We start from the raw sequence: 18,328 nt of genomic DNA on the forward strand, positions 1-18,328 counted from the left end.
ACACCATGGCGTATATTGGGCTATCACGCATGTACAGATAAATCATTGGACTCAGGTATCTGCATATAATCATTGCCATACATATACTCTTATAGAGGCAACCCAGGCAGTACATACATACATGTATTCTATCCCTTGCTGACCCTCCTTTTGCCATCATTTAATAGGCTTCATTAGCTACAGGTCTGCATAGGCATGTATACTATCTTATTTTGCTGTACTAACAAATAAACAAGCTTGTATAGATTTATGTCACATCTATATCCAGTACATGACTGTTTTCGATGTCTTTCTATTGAGTGTCTCATCCCCTGTTCCAGTTTTAACCTTTGTCATGGTTACATGTTAATAAAATTTTGTATTTTTTGCTATTAATTTGTTGTGCTTCAGTCGATCATTTTCTTTGTTGGATTCATTATTTTTGATCGATGCACCAAGGTTATCTTGGTCATTACCTGGGACGCAAACACAGTAGATTTCATATTGTTCAGCAACGTTGCTTTATATTGAACATTACTCTGTGTCTGTGCCCCCTCTTTCGGTGGTATTGTATTTGTATATAATTTTATATACATCAGATAACTGTGCATGGTCTAATGCAAATTAGCACCACATGTTCTGTGTACAGATAATGAACAAGCAGGGGTCGCTGGGAAGATATTATCTCAGCGTTCTGAATGTAGACGTGGTTAAGAATAGATTTTAAAGGGGTTACTCCGTCTTTAAACATTGTGTGCAGATGGTTTAACTGCAGTAAGATTAGTCATGTACTAATATACTGTCTGTAACTGAAATGTCTCTGTAAGCCAGTCACTTGTAATCACATCACCATGCTCCTGGTGTTTATCTCGTGTGACGTCCTGTACACTGAACATGTGGTTAACTCCCCTCTCCCCCTCCCTGTAGTATGGAATATTACACATCACATGCCTCTTATTCCCACTCTATGGAGTGATCATGTTTCACATGCTGGGCAGCAGATTCTGCACAGTCTAGCAGCAGAGCCATGTCTTAGTAGCTGATAGTAATTAGAGCACTACCTTACACCTTGTAATAGAGGGGCATGCAGGCAGCTGTAAAAGAGGCAATGTCTGTGAAAGGGAGAAGAATAATGGGAACTGTAGTACTTTACATAGTATTTCTACCCTAGCAAAATGAAAATAACAGTGATGTACAGAGCAGGACAACATAATGAAAAAAGAAAAATGACTTCATCTGAGCTATGGTGACATCATCTGGTGAGCAGTTAGACACATATAGGTAGTTTCTGTATTTTTCATAAGCTGGGGTAACCCTTTTAAGGCCTGCTGTCCTCAAGATCAGTTACGTAAGTGCAAAGTTATTACATTATATGTAGAATATATCTAAAATCGAATCCTTACAAAAGTACAATATGACGTTTCTGCTATTTGTATCCCCTTTAACTGACTCTGGAGTGCGGCTTTGGTGGCGGCATGGGGTGTGGGGGGGGGTGGTCAGAATATGAATGCAGGATCAATCACTAAGCCCAGGGTGACTGAACAAGTCTCCTAGAGAATCATCTGGTAAAGTCTGTTGTTCTGTCTGGTACCTAGTGGACTGTAGGTGTGCACATGTCTATATCAATCAGTAAGTACAGCGTGTGATGTCCGCAGAGACACGGGACCCTTCACTTCCCTTGTATTCATGCAGATGGATGATGCAAAATAAAACTGAAATGCACCAGAGCTTGAAAGGTTTACAGCATTCCTCCCTAGCTCATATAACCCCTGACCTGGACCGTTTTTCCAGCCTTACCTCTTATTATATATGTCTTATGATTACATCTGGCTATGCTATACCTGTAATATCGTATTATACACATCAACCATACCAATAATCAATTATAGGTAAAATCATGGGTACAGATGTAGCCATCTCTATCTTGACTCTTAATACATTACATGCACAGTGGCGAGAAACTTTAACTTGACTTTTTCAATTACTTTTCAATGGCTTTTGTTTTGTGATATCACGCTGCAGCAAATGATCAGAGTCAAGATAAACTTAGCTACATCTGTACAGTGATTTAAGCCCCATTACATGTCATGAGCCCCACTATACACCTAAGGCCCAAACGGTCATTCCGCCCCCAGTTTACATCCTTCATACATAACAAAAGAGCGGCACAATGTGAAGTTACTAGGAAAATATGTTCCAAAATTGTTATTTCACGGAGAACATAATTATTTACTAAAATAGATATGTCAGATGAGCTGACAGATCCTCTTAAAGTTATGCCTCTGCTCTGTTTAACCCTACTTGCTTGTAATCACTTATCACATATACATCAAGAATTATTAATAAGTCCATGCCTTGGCCATCTGGTGCATGTACCAGTCCTATGAGAAATATCATATAAGCATTAAATCGGATTCTTCTGCCAATAAAATGTATCACCGGTCCAAGGGAGAGGACGTAAATGTTAGATTGCCCGGTGTCCAACTGCTGGGAAACCCAATGACACTGGTCCCTTGTCAGAGAACTCTCGCAGTGAGAAAGAGTAGTATGGAGCGCTGGCCGAGGATGCGAGTTGCTGTTCCATACAACTCTATGAGACACACGGAAAAAAGCAAAGATTGCTCCTGGCGAAGGGGGGACGAGGGTTCCTCTATATTTTATTCATACACTGACACAAAAGGAATAACTTCATGACTTTGTCTTACAGCAGCCCCTGCACTCAATGGATGACTATGCAAGATCTCCTCGTCCCTAAAAAGGGTGCTTCTATCCTGGTGTCTGCAGCGAAAAAGTTAAATACTGACCCCCACTTCCCCAAAACAAAGATCAAAAAGTAATGAGATGGACTCTATATGTGCCAAAATGTTTCTCTCGGTAGTCTGATGATGGTGCCATCCAACGTGAAGTTCTCACCTCATGGATGGTGCCTCCTGATCTTGAGGAGATCACCATTGATGGTCTGTATTGTTGATGCTCTCCTGCCACCAGGGTGGTTTCTTTTTGGAAGGTGAACAAATCAACGTAAGAGAGTGTATTGAATTTCTTATATTTTTTTAATAGCTTGGAGACAAGAGCAGAAATCGGTGGGAGATAGTTTGACTTGTCATATCTAGTTTCTCTTTAAATATTCATCATCAATGGGGAATTGTAGACTGGTCTAATAAAATATCTCTGATACTGCAGGTGCAAGTGAATCATTTGTGTCTTGCATAAACCAATTTTCAGTAAAATGTATTTCTAATAACAGACATTAGTTTGAGGTTTAATAAAAAAAAAAACATAGTCTCTGACCTACTGTGATCTACAGTAATGGAAAAGGAGGGAAGGTGACATTCCCCCACCCCCACCCACCTGTTCGGCGTAGCATTAATTTTATGTTGTCATTGTGAAATTTAATGAGTTTTGTTTCCCTCCTGTTACTTCAGTTATTGCTGCTTTTTTAATTATGATTCAATTCTTTGGCTATGGAAAGTCGAGATTTGACAGTAAAATTACATAGTTACTGTGATTCACAAGAATACGACGTGTGAATGGAATATTTCCTCCAGACATACTCCAACACCTTAAACATCATTTCCTTTTATTTTGTGAATTGTTCTGAAATTACTTTATAGTCCAGGCAGTTTCACCGCTTGTAGCGACAGCTTGACCTACTGCAGAATCTAGCCTGTAGCCCCTTCATTGATGTCTTCTTGCTCTCGCTGCGTACATGTCAGATCTGATTTACCCAATTCCCCGGCTTCCTTTAAAGTATTCCACTTTCTTTCAAATGCAGATTATTTGTAGGAGAAGTTCTAGCGGCACCTACAAAGTCCACAGGTCTCTGCAGAGGGGTTTCCCTTGATCCCAAATCATGGACAATAAAAACAGAGCATGGTGAAACCTTCATGGCACCATTATATTGAAATTTAAGAATGTTATCAACGAAAAAGTGGAAAACTATCTGATCCAAGTACATATAAAACCTACTCAGTCAAAATTGTGATAAATTAAAGGGATTGTCCAGTTTTATTTAAAGGAATGCTCCGAGCAAAACTGATTCACAGTGTTATGTCTAATGCAGGCGTAAGTGGTTGAAGCATGACATAAGGATTCTTTCTCTGGTGGTCTTTGAATCCATGTGTCATGCGCCGCCCCCTCATGTCCTGCATTTAGCAAAACACAGTGTATCAGCTTTGGCTGGAGTGTTGCTTTAATCAACAAGAGAACCAACTATGGGAAAAATCGTATCTTAAAAAAAGAACAGTCTTATTGCCAAAGGGGTTAAAGTGTACATAACCTTTCAGGTGACTTTTCAGAATAATTTGTCAAATGATATCCTTCTCTCCTATTTCTATTTATCACAGCGGCTGTATGGAGGAGATCATACAGCAGTAATGAGCCGTATTGCTGTGAATCAAGCACTGGGGTGAGAAATAACACTCACTAGAAGCTGCAGCAGCTTCTCTGTTTCTCTCTGCCTCTCTCTCTCATTGCTTCTGCCCCCTCCCCTCTCCATAGACTTCTATAAGCAGCTGTAACCTAATCACGCAGTGAGCAGATGTGTCCGTCTTGTCTTAAGTTGATGAAAAACTCTGTAAATTCAGCGTAAGTGAACAGTTAGGAAGGGAAGGAGTAAAGAGGTCTGATAAGTGGAGAAAAGGGCATTTTTCTGTAATAAGATACACTACAAAGTTTCTGATATTCGCTTGTACTATTGATTTATGCAAAGCCCCCAATGCAAATGTACCACCTGTAATACCGTGAGGGAGATTTATTAAGACTGGAGTTTCATACACCAGTTATATTATACAGATTGCTGGAGTAAGATGTGCCTAATTTAGTAAGAGGGCACAAAATCTATGCCAGCTGGCTTCTATTACCGCTATGATTTATGCCAGAATCTGTACGGCCACGGCAAGGCATGCTCTTTTTGAAATTCCCTGTCCACTTTTCGGAATAGCGCTGTTAGTGTCGTAATTTTTTTTTTTTGCTACTTTTCTATGCCAGAAAACTGGTGTAAAAAGCTAATTATTTCCCCCCCTCAGAACATTGCCAAGATCATCCCACTCCCTTTGCAAGCTTGCCTTCTTCCCATAGTGCCTCCTTGTGCCATCTCTTCCCAGGTAAGTGACGCACACGCACCCGGCCGTACACATGGTGTAAAAGAAAATGTGATTTATCAGACTAGACCGCCTTCTTCCATTAATCCATAGTCCAATTCTGATGCTCATGTGCCCATTGTAGGCGCCTTTGGGTGTGGACGGGGCTCAGCATGGGCACTCTGACCAGTCTGTCAGCACCATATACAGCAAGCAGTTCCCGATATTTGTAGACTGTCTCCTTTAACTCGACTATTAATGTTTTGTGCACCTTGTGCACCTTGAGATAATAAGAAGGTTCAAGCCTCACATTGATTCATTTATCCTTTGAAAAACAATAACTGTAGAGCCACCTTCTGAGACAAACAATCGATCCCACCAAGATGTCATATACACTTCACATAGCTGATTTATTTCTCTTATAATATACTTGATTACAGGCTTCATTTCTCACAGAGCACACTCATAAAAATATAAAAAGTATCACTTTATATTGCTTTTAGGTATTTTACAGAATAAAATGTAATAATATTGTACTGTTCTTTGTCATCTATGATCTATACTGGGATAATATTCTGCCCACGGCCACTGTCAAGACATTATTAATTTATTTATCTAGTGATGATGACCAATTTGTTTCTGCAGGTCTGGACCATATCAGTACCAAACCTATACCTGTTCCTCAAGACTCGTACACCAACCCCGAGTGGTGGAGCATAAGCACCTTGTCAGAGACAATTTTGTAGAAAATGGGGCCCGGGGACTCAAGAACTGTAGGGAACCCCACTTTCACTATTTTTGACATTTTTGTTCTTGTAATTTATAAAGTTGCATACATACCCCAAAAAGTTGCATATATATACCCCAATGTACCCTTTTTACCCCAATGTTTAGACCCGAATAACATGTAAAATACTACTTCCATATAATTCCCACACAATGCAACCATTCAGGGTCCAAATACTGACATACAATGCCAAAATAATACTATCATATTGTACGATAACAATGATGCCATATACAGCTTGTATAATAGTCCCATATAGCGCCCAAATAATACGCAGTATTCAGATAATACTAAAAGAGCCCACATAATAAGGTCATTTGATTCCCAAATAATACCAACATACACTGATAAATAATAATCTTGCGGGAAAAGGCATTCAGTGTATTTGAGTGCTCAGCCCAACTACTAGACCTGACAATAGAGTGCAATGTATTGTCCACTCCACTCTCAGGTTGTTCTTGGGGATCCCATCCTGGGGACTCTCTAGGAAATGGGAGACCGGGCGATTGTCCTGTTTGCCCCTACCTAAAACCGTCTCTGCACCTTGTTGTCTTTGCAACCCAAATCCCCACTTTCTTGTCTCTGTTCACTACTCCTCCAAAAGTTTTCACTTACATGTGAGTGCTGCTCCTTCTTCATTTATGTCGAAGGAACACTCCATGCAAATTGGGTTATACCTGTGTCGTGCACTGCCCCCTCAGGTCCTGTAAAAGGTGTATCAGTTTTGACTGGAGTGTTCCTTTAATTAGTGCTACCCTTTTAGGCTATGTTAACACAGGGCAGTGATGGTTTGACAGATGGTTGGACAGATTACACAACTGCAGCAAAACCAAATGTAAATACATAAATTCATAAAAAATTAAGGAGATTAGAAGCAGATAAACCCAACTTTTCTCTTCAAGGTTTTTCCATCAGTGTTTGGGCTGATCCACGTGATCCTATTATGGCTGTATTCATCCTCTGAGTTATATAAACCTAAATTAAGCACCCATAGAAGTGTATGAGACTCTACTGTACCTCCATATGCCATCCAGATTAAATTTACCCCAAAAATTGTGGCATGCTCCTTTGGATGCCGTATAATGGGGGTATTTTCCCTCATAAATACGGAGGCATTATACAGTGAAACTACCGCTCCATATTATGAAGCTGCGGGGAGTCAGTGTGCCTCAATACAGACTATGTGCACATGGCTCTACTATGCGCTCTGCTATGCACTCTACTATAGGCTCTACTATGTGCTCGACTATGTACTTTACTATGTGCTCAAGTATGCGCTCTACTATGTGCTCGACTATGCCCTCTACCTTGTTCTTCACTTTGTGCTCTACTATACATTCTACTATGTGCTTCACTATATGCTCTGCTATGCGCTCTACTATGCGCTCTACTATGTGCTCTCCTATGTGCTCTCCTATGCGCTCTACTATGTGCTTCACTATATGCTCTACTATGTGTTCTACTATGCGCTCTTATATGTGCTCTCCTATGTGACCTACTATACGCTCTATTATGTGCTCTACTTTGCACTATACTATGCGCTCTAGTATAGCTTTACTATGTGCTCTGCTATGTGCTCGACTATGCACTCGACTATGCGCTATACTATGCGCTCTACTATGACTATGTCCTCTACTACGTGCTATACTATACACTCTACTATGTGCTTGGCTATATGCTCTACTATGTGCTTTACTAGGTGCTCTCCTATGTGCTCTACTATGCTCTCTGTTACTGTATGTGCTCTACTATGTGCTCTACTATGTGCTCTACTATGTGCTCTACTATGTGCTCTACTATGTGCTCTACTATGTGCTCTACTATGTGCTCTACTATGTGCTCTACTATGTGCTCTACTATGTGCTCTACTATGTGCTCTACTATGTGCTCTACTATGTGCTCTACTATGTGCTCTACTATGTGCTCTACTATGTGCTCTACTATGTGCTCTACTATGTGCTCTACTATGTGCTCTACTATGTGCTCTACTATGTGCTCTACTATGTGCTCTACTATGTGCTCTACTATGTGCTCTACTATGTGCTCTACTATGTGCTCTACTATGTGCTCTACTATGTGCTCTACTATGTGCTCTACTATGTGCTCTACTATGTGCTCTACTATGTGCTCTACTATGTGCTCTACTATGTGCTCTACTATGTGCTCTACTATGTGCTCTACTATGTGCTCTACTATGTGCTCTACTATGTGCTCTACTATGTGCTCTACTATGTGCTCTACTATGTGCTCTACTATGTGCTCTACTATGTGCTCTACTATGTGCTCTACTATGTGCTCTACTATGTGCTCTACTATGTGCTCTACTATGTGCTCTACTATGTGCTCTACTATGTGCTCTACTATGTGCTCTACTATGTGCTCTACTATGTGCTCTACTATGTGCTCTACTATGTGCTCTACTATGTGCTCTACTATGTGCTCTACTATGTGCTCTACTATGTGCTCTACTATGTGCTCTACTATGTGCTCTACTATGTGCTCTACTATGTGCTCTACTATGTGCTCTACTATGTGCTCTACTATGTGCTCTACTATGTGCTCTACTATGTGCTCTACTATGTGCTCTACTATGTGCTCTACTATGTGCTCTACTATGTGCTCTACTATGTGCTCTACTATGTGCTCTACTATGTGCTCTACTATGTGCTCTACTATGTGCTCTACTATGTGCTCTACTATGTGCTCTACTATGTGCTCTACTATGTGCTCTACTATGTGCTCTACTATGTGCTCTACTATGTGCTCTACTATGTGCTCTACTATGTGCTCTACTATGTGCTCTACTATGTGCTCTACTATGTGCTCTACTATGTGCTCTACTATGTGCTCTACTATGTGCTCTACTATGTGCTCTACTATGTGCTCTACTATGTGCTCTACTATGTGCTCTACTATGTGCTCTACTATGTGCTCTACTATGTGCTCTACTATGTGCTCTACTATGTGCTCTACTATGTGCTCTACTATGTGCTCTACTATGTGCTCTACTATGTGCTCTACTATGTGCTCTACTATGTGCTCTACTATGTGCTCTACTATGTGCTCTACTATGTGCTCTACTATGTGCTCTACTATGTGCTCTACTATGTGCTCTACTATGTGCTCTACTATGTGCTCTACTATGTGCTCTACTATGTGCTCTACTATGTGCTCTACTATGTGCTCTACTATGTGCTCTACTATGTGCTCTACTATGTGCTCTACTATGTGCTCTACTATGTGCTCTACTATGTGCTCTACTATGTGCTCTACTATGTGCTCTACTATGTGCTCTACTATGTGCTCTACTATGTGCTCTACTATGTGCTCTACTATGTGCTCTACTATGTGCTCTACTATGTGCTCTACTATGTGCTCTACTATGTGCTCTACTATGTGCTCTACTATGTGCTCTACTATGTGCTCTACTATGTGCTCTACTATGTGCTCTACTATGTGCTCTACTATGTGCTCTACTATGTGCTCTACTATGTGCTCTACTATGTGCTCTACTATGTGCTCTACTATGTGCTCTACTATGTGCTCTACTATGTGCTCTACTATGTGCTCTACTATGTGCTCTACTATGTGCTCTACTATGTGCTCTACTATGTGCTCTACTATGTGCTCTACTATGTGCTCTACTATGTGCTCTACTATGTGCTCTACTATGTGCTCTACTATGTGCTCTACTATGTGCTCTACTATGTGCTCTACTATGTGCTCTACTATGTGCTCTACTATGTGCTCTACTATGTGCTCTACTATGTGCTCTACTATGTGCTCTACTATGTGCTCTACTATGTGCTCTACTATGTGCTCTACTATGTGCTCTACTATGTGCTCTACTATGTGCTCTACTATGTGCTCTACTATGTGCTCTACTATGTGCTCTACTATGTGCTCTACTATGTGCTCTACTATGTGCTCTACTATGTGCTCTACTATGTGCTCTACTATGTGCTCTACTATGTGCTCTACTATGTGCTCTACTATGTGCTCTACTATGTGCTCTACTATGTGCTCTACTATGTGCTCTACTATGTGCTCTACTATGTGCTCTACTATGTGCTCTACTATGTGCTCTACTATGTGCTCTACTATGTGCTCTACTATGTGCTCTACTATGTGCTCTACTATGTGCTCTACTATGTGCTCTACTATGTGCTCTACTATGTGCTCTACTATGTGCTCTACTATGTGCTCTACTATGTGCTCTACTATGTGCTCTACTATGTGCTCTACTATGTGCTCTACTATGTGCTCTACTATGTGCTCTACTATGTGCTCTACTATGTGCTCTACTATGTGCTCTACTATGTGCTCTACTATGTGCTCTACTATGTGCTCTACTATGTGCTCTACTATGTGCTCTACTATGTGCTCTACTATGTGCTCTACTATGTGCTCTACTATGTGCTCTACTATGTGCTCTACTATGTGCTCTACTATGTGCTCTACTATGTGCTCTACTATGTGCTCTACTATGTGCTCTACTATGTGCTCTACTATGTGCTCTACTATGTGCTCTACTATGTGCTCTACTATGTGCTCTACTATGTGCTCTACTATGTGCTCTACTATGTGCTCTACTATGTGCTCTACTATGTGCTCTACTATGTGCTCTACTATGTGCTCTACTATGTGCTCTACTATGTGCTCTACTATGTGCTCTACTATGTGCTCTACTATGTGCTCTACTATGTGCTCTACTATGTGCTCTACTATGTGCTCTACTATGTGCTCTACTATGTGCTCTACTATGTGCTCTACTATGTGCTCTACTATGTGCTCTACTATGTGCTCTACTATGTGCTCTACTATGTGCTCTACTATGTGCTCTACTATGTGCTCTACTATGTGCTCTACTATGTGCTCTACTATGTGCTCTACTATGTGCTCTACTATGTGCTCTACTATGTGCTCTACTATGTGCTCTACTATGTGCTCTACTATGTGCTCTACTATGTGCTCTACTATGTGCTCTACTATGTGCTCTACTATGTGCTCTACTATGTGCTCTACTATGTGCTCTACTATGTGCTCTACTATGTGCTCTACTATGTGCTCTACTATGTGCTCTACTATGTGCTCTACTATGTGCTCTACTATGTGCTCTACTATGTGCTCTACTATGTGCTCTACTATGTGCTCTACTATGTGCTCTACTATGTGCTCTACTATGTGCTCTACTATGTGCTCTACTATGTGCTCTACTATGTGCTCTACTATGTGCTCTACTATGTGCTCTACTATGTGCTCTACTATGTGCTCTACTATGTGCTCTACTATGTGCTCTACTATGTGCTCTACTATGTGCTCTACTATGTGCTCTACTATGTGCTCTACTATGTGCTCTACTATGTGCTCTACTATTTTTGCCACCTTTGCATAAATTCATTCACTCTGATAGTATAGGTGTCTGGCTGCGCCTTTCCCTTGCAAAGTCAGCTGTTTAACAAGGGGTTTGAGGAACCAGATTGCATATTAAAGGGATTATTTGTGAAGAGATAAACCCCATAATAATTTTTTTCCCTGTTCTTAAAAAAAATTCAACACTTTTGGTATTGTGATTTTTTTGCAGCCAGACACCCTAAGGTCTGATAGCTATTCAGTGGCAGAAACAAATGGATAATGCAAGTTCTTCCCGTCAGAAATGGTATCTTGGCATGGAATCATACTGTATAATGCTTTTGCAATGATATTTTGCATAAATGAAAATAATTAAAACTGCTGAGAAAACAACAACACACATCATCCAGTCACTGTCTGCATGGCTGCTCCCTTTCTTCTCCAAAGGATAGAGTTCTTCAAAGCAATGCTAAAAATGCCAAGCAAGCGGAGCAACGTATTGTTTAAAACCAGTGTCCAAAACAGGCAGCTGGTAACGTCGCTGTATTCACTGTCAACAGACAACTTCTGGCTGCTTTATATTGGGATATTAATTTCTATGCGGGGAAAAAAGCAACCAGCTGGTCCTCTACATTTTGTAAGTCAAACAGAAAATTGAGGCTGATCTGTAATTCTTTTATATAAATAAAAATGTAAAAAAACAGAACCATTTTTTTTAAATCTAAATTTAAGTGCTGCCCATAGTAATGAGCTGACGCTAGCTGCTGCTAGCTATTTTTTAGCCCAATAGATAAAAGCTATAACGCCATCTTAATGGCAATGTGTATTAGAAGTCTGAGGTAGTCTAAGCTCCCTGTTTCTCCCCCATGCTTTACACTGCAGCTCTGTAGGTTAAGATTAGCTGCTGTTTAACACAAGCCCAGTACAAACTAAGCAACACAGTAAATATAGAATGAACTACAAGCAACTAAATCACAAGTGAGAAAAATTAAATTATTAGACAATTGCTGTATATAGACTGGTCAAAATGAGCCTCAATAATGGGTGAGGCTGGATCCAAATGACAGCTGGAATAACTAGACCGCTGCGGTTCTACTGAGCCAAACTGAGATCACTGTAGGGTTCTATATTAATATAACGTCCTTCAGCAGAAGCACAGTGGATCCAGGTGTTAGCAGAGACAGTTATAGAAAATAAGCAAAGCAGCTCCCTGCCACCCACCTGCCGTTTTTCTAATACCACCATATAGTGTCAAGATAAAACCGCCATATATTTCAGAGATATAACTGCCATATAGTGCAGATATAATCCTGCCATATTGCGCAGAGATAATGCTGCCATATAGTACAGAGATAATACTGCCATATAGAGCAGAGATAATACCACCATATAGTGCAGAGATAATACTGCCATATAGTGCAGAGATAATACTGCCATATAGTGCAGAGATAATACTGCCATATAGTGCAAAGATAATGCTGCCATATAGTGCAGAGATAATGCTGCCATATAGTACAGAGATAATACTGCCATATAGTGCAGAGATAATACAGCCATATAGTGCAGAGATAATACCGCCATATAGTGCAGAAATAATACCACCATATAGTGCAGAGATAATACTGCCATATAGTGCAGAGATAATACTGCCATATAGTACAGACATAACACTGCCATATAGAGCAGAGATAATACCACCATATAGTGCAGAGATAATACTGCCATATAGTGCAGAGATAATGCTGCCATATAGTACAGAGATAATACTGCCATATAGTGCAGAGATAATACTGCCATATAGTGCAGAGATAATACAGCCATATAGTGCAAAGATAATACTGCCATATAGTGCAGAGATAATACCGCCATATAGTGCAGAGATAATACCACCATATAGTGCAGAGATAATACTGCCATATAGTGCAGAGATAATACTGCCATATAGTACAGAGATAATACTGCCATATAGTGCAGAGATAATACCGCCATATAGTGCAGAGATAATACTGCCATATAGTGCAGAGATAATACCGCCAAATAGTGCAGAGATAATACCACCATATAGTGCAGAGATAATACTGCCATATAGTACAGAGATAATACTGCCATATAGTGCAGAGATAATACTGCCATATAGTGCAGAGATAATATACAGCCCACATAATACCACCATATAGTGCAGAGATAATACTGCCATATAGTGCAGAGATAATACTGCCATATAGTGCAGAGATAATACTGCCATATAGTGCAGAGATAATACCACCATATAGTGCAGAGATAATACCGCCATATAGTGCAGAGATAATACTGCCATATAGTACAGAGATAATACTGCCATATAGTGCAGAGATAATACTGCCATATAGTGCAGAGATAATATACAGCCCACATAATACCACCATATAGTGCAGAGATAATACTGCCATATAGTGCAGAGATAATATTGCCATATAGTGCAAAGATAATACTGCCATATAGTGCAGAGATAATATTGCCATATAGTACAGAGATAATACTGCCATATAGTGCAGAGATAATATACAGTCCACATAATACCACCATAAAATGCACAAATAATTAGCAGGATACCAATAATCCTCTCTTAAAGAGCCCACATAATAATGCCATATCACTCTCACATAATGCTACAATTCAATTCCCAAATAATTCCATCAAACATGGCTAAGTCATACTGGGTTCCCGTTTTTGGGGGGTCCTAGTAAATTGAGGAATTATGGAGGAAAAAGTAATATTAGTATCTATCTATCTATCTATCTATCTATCTATCTATCTACATATCAAAAACAGACAACATTACTGTAGTTATCATCAGATTATAGCATGTTCTATGCACTCTACACAGTGGTAGCCAGTCACGCCTATGATTTTATCATCCAACATTCTGTAGACAGATAACAATTACTTATATTTGATTGCTATGACAGCAATTGAATGCGATAATACTGGTGTAAAAACGAAGGATAATGCATAGAATTCATAGACACATAAGGCCTAGATTAGACGACGTACTGTACCCGTAGAGAACTGTCCATATTGCAGAAGTATCACCCGGACCCCCTACAACTCTACTGAACCTAAACTTACAGAACAATACGTATTTATGGTGCTGTAATTAACTTCAGTAAAATCGCTCGGAGTCCCTCGCCACATCTGTTTACACTCTTGTGTGATGACTGGCTGGTCCGCTCATTCATCTATATGGACAAGACGACCACTGTGGAAGCTTTAATGGCGGCCATATTGGTTGTCACACAGATAACCAAGAAATAGCTGCGTACAATTTAGTAGTAGAAGACGACACCAGAATTTTTTGTGTTTTATTTTTTATATAATATATAAAACGTTTTTTCTTACCAGTCCATTGCAAGTGCTTATTGCTGCATATCCGCTCCCAATATCAGGTTGTTGCACCGTGCCGGTGAGATGACAGGAGACTCCAGATCGAGGGATAATTCTTACTCCACTCTGGTTTCCAGTTCGTCTTTCAAGAATATAGTCATCAGACAGAAATCCTTCATTTAAGGTCATGTTAAAATATAAATCCTTAGTTCCCTGTCGAATCCTGTAGTGCACTGTCTCAGAACGGGCGTCACGCTTTCTTCGTTTGAGATTTTCGCCATAAGTTAAAGTATAAGATAAGAAGTTTCCATACTCGTCTACCTTGAAGGGATCAACCAGTTCATACGCTGGAGGTAAGTCCCTGGTAAGATGTTCTGAAACAACGGGAACATGATAGAACTTAGTATCTCATGACAGTTCGACAAAGGTGTATTAAAAGGATTACCTTCATTCTATACATAATTTACCTATAGCAATCACAGTGTAGCTTCCATTTTTTCAGAGAATTTAATGGAGTGTCCGATTGAGAAAACCCACTTCCCTATAGCCTAAAAGGTCTGCTGTTCAGGGTCCTTGTCTTTTGGACAGAGTGAAGAGCCGTTACAGAGAGCATCTCTCGCTGTGGAGGACCTGTCCTGTCCTGTACACTTGGATATTAATGGACACTGTGTAATGCTTCATTCTCCCTGTGGGGGAGCTGCAGGGAAATTGATCACTTAGTGGCAGTTATTTTCACAGATTACAGCTGATCACTGGGGGTTCCAGCAGGTGGACACTTTGTAATCTACTAATTGTCAAGCCACCCTTCTAACACGTAGTATTGTCCAAAGTGGAGAACCCCTTTAAAGAGGTTAATAAAACATGGCTGCTTTCTTCAAGAAACACATCTATCTATGGGTTGTGATTGGTATTACAGCTCAGCTATATTGACATGAATAGGGCTTTAGCTGCAATACCAAACACAGGTGGACAAGTGTGGTTCTGTTTTTGGAAGAAAACATCCAGGTTTTTCTAATACTGGACAACCCCTTTAATACATGAAAGCTGAGTTCTGATTCATGGAAAAACTTCAAGATGGGTCTGGATGCCTGAAAATATTACAAGCTATATGAAAATAGAAGGGATTTATTTTGGTATATTTAGCGTCAGGAAGGATTTTCTTCCCTCTAATGTGAGGCAATAGGTAACTATCTCACAGGATCGATAGGATAGGCCATCACATTCTGATCGATCTTAAACCTAATAATGAAGGGGCTCTAGCACTGGATTAGCGAAGCGACCCCTTCACAATTTTTCCCATCACAGTCGTGCTCCCAGCGATCCACTAAATGGGGCTGTGCTGCAGTTCCCTTTACAGCCAGCGGCCAGGATCTCAGGATTGGTGGGGGTCTCAGCGAATGGACCCCCACCGATCAGAAAGTGATGACATTTCCTAGAATATGCCATCAGTTTATGACATGGGAAAAACCCTTTAAACTTGATGGACGTGGTCATTTGTATGTTATCATAATATTTTCTCCTAATATAATATTATTCATCTAATGCTTCTCTTATACAATGTATTCTGTTTGTTTATGACATATTATACTGAGGATGCTGCCACCGTGTAAGAGGAAATAAACATCTGCAGTTCTCGATTTTCAATTCCAGTTTTAATTCCGACCCTAAACCAGTGTTCAGTAAAATTTCTCTTGAAATTCACCAAGACTCAGAACTGAGTTAATTTTATCTGACTTTTTACATCCCGGTTCCTCTTGCAGCTGTGTACGGTTACAAGAGGTGAACTATTTATGCTATGAACATCCAGTCTTTCTTCGAATGTCCCCTCACTGGCATTACAAAACTTACATAACGTTCTTAATTGCCTACCACAACAACAGCATAGACACAAAAAACAGTTGCTGCTTATCTGTGTACTGAACAAACGTTGTTTTAGACCACGTCTCTGCCTCACACTACAACCTGTTGTCCCTTATCTGTGTACCGAACGTGGATTATTTCCTGGCCACGGTTCTGCCTTACCCTACAACTTATTGCTGCTTTTCTGTGTACTGGACTTGGATTGTTTCCTGACCACGTCTCTGCCTAATGCTACAACCTATTGTCGCTTATCCGTGTACCGAACCTGGACTGTTATTTATACTGTTACTGTTACACCATGCAATATAAATAACATGTTAACTATATTCTATTTGTGATTAGGATTACAGCTATACCAAATATGTGTAGTTTTTTTTGTTTTGTTTTTTACTACTTTTACACTAGTTATATTTTTTTATTTTGGACATTATTTTAATGAACTTTATTTTTTGTTTAGAATTTCTTTTAGAAGTGATCTAAAGCTTCAATGATGCAATGCAATACTACTGTATTACAATGTATTATACCTGTCAGTGTTACACTGACGAGCAACCTCTTTGGCCCTTCTTTAGCCAGGGCCTAATAGGCACATACACATACAGGGCTGGGGCCCTTTGTTAGGTACCCAGCTACCATGGCAACCCATCAGTAACCCACTATCATGTAGCTCCCATGTCATCGCTGCACCTTATAGTTCGGTGGTTCTTGGGAACATCCTGTAAATATCAGCTCTGTCTTCCAGGTGAGCTTGTGCTTATACACAGGAACTAAACTAAAGAAGCAGAGCTGCAGTGTATAGAGCAAAATCTTGGATTAGATGTGTAGTCATAGACATATATTTACATCTAGGTGCCCTTACACAGTAATGTAGAAAAACTGGATCCAGGACCTAAATGTGCCTATTTATGTCCTTCTGTGCCTACGTAGATTAGAACACAAGTGGATCATATAATGGGAGCTAGAAATGCAAACTCCTGTTTTTAAAGTTTCCATTCAATTCAATGTAGTTTAATGTGGAAATAAATGTTGTAAGACAATGAGGCAGAGACATAGGTAGGGGAGGCTGGTGGGGAATATGTCTAAAGTGCTTGGTCCCAGAACTAGGACTGGAAATTGATTCTTTGCCCGAGTTGAATGAAGGCCTAGCAATACTCCTGTCCTGATGCATATCTCTTCAAGAACTGTTGAACAAATAACTGGAAATACAAATAAACTTTTGTACACTGTCAATTGAATCCATCCTGTATAACGTGAAGCTGATTCATTTGCTTATTCATTTCTTAATGTATCTTTGCAGTATTTTTCTAAAATAATGCTCCAAGTCTCCTGCCTAGATGTAAAGTTAAATGATACAATTTTGTCTAGCAGTAGCCACCACAAGAGGGAGCTCAGGAGCTTACTGCATACTGTGATATACATTGAATATTAACACATTATGCAGTAAGCTTCCTCTAGTAGTGGCAGCAGGCAGTCAGCATGTTATCTTTCATATTTTTGTCAATGCAGGAGATTTGGAGCTCTGTATCAGAAACAAACAGAACTCTGGCCATATTAAGAAATTAATTAGTACAAAATCACAAACCATGAATATATTTTATTTATAAGCAGTATATTACTTGATTTTATTCTTAAATGTCCAATAAAATTTCCATGCAATGCAATGTACTACGAGGTAATCTGCCGCCAAACAAGGCAATTGGAATTGGATTTCTGTACATAATAACAGTTTATATTGTCATTGTATTTTTTAGCTCATATACAAAACCATAGACAGATCCAATAGCCGAGTTCTGCCTTTCTATAAGTGAAAAATATCATGAGTTTTTTGACAGATATCTCTCTGCAGACTCTTTGGCTGAGTGGAAAATCACAGATAAATCAATAGCTAGAAGAGATGAGCTCTCAT

The 18,328-nt window shown here is 39.8% G+C and overlaps 1 protein-coding gene across 1 annotated transcript in view; it reads right to left on the bottom strand.

Moving 5' to 3' along the window:
• Positions 1 to 15,779, bottom strand: part of ADAMTS12 (ADAM metallopeptidase with thrombospondin type 1 motif 12) — a 574,502-nt gene extending 558,723 nt beyond the window's left edge. The window contains exons 1-3 of the mRNA XM_075847593.1: positions 15,759 to 15,779; positions 15,581 to 15,650; positions 14,578 to 14,936 (exon numbers count right to left, since the gene is read on the bottom strand). Of these exons, the coding sequence (XP_075703708.1) occupies positions 14,578 to 14,936; positions 15,581 to 15,650; positions 15,759 to 15,779 (450 nt within the window). The remainder of the gene's footprint in view (positions 1 to 14,577; positions 14,937 to 15,580; positions 15,651 to 15,758) is intronic.
• Between the last annotated feature and the right edge of the window lie 2,549 nt (positions 15,780 to 18,328).

The sequence above is a fragment of the Rhinoderma darwinii genome, chromosome 1 (genome assembly GCF_050947455.1).
Source record: "Rhinoderma darwinii isolate aRhiDar2 chromosome 1, aRhiDar2.hap1, whole genome shotgun sequence".
In the NCBI taxonomy this organism is placed as follows: Eukaryota; Metazoa; Chordata; class Amphibia; order Anura; family Rhinodermatidae; genus Rhinoderma; species Rhinoderma darwinii.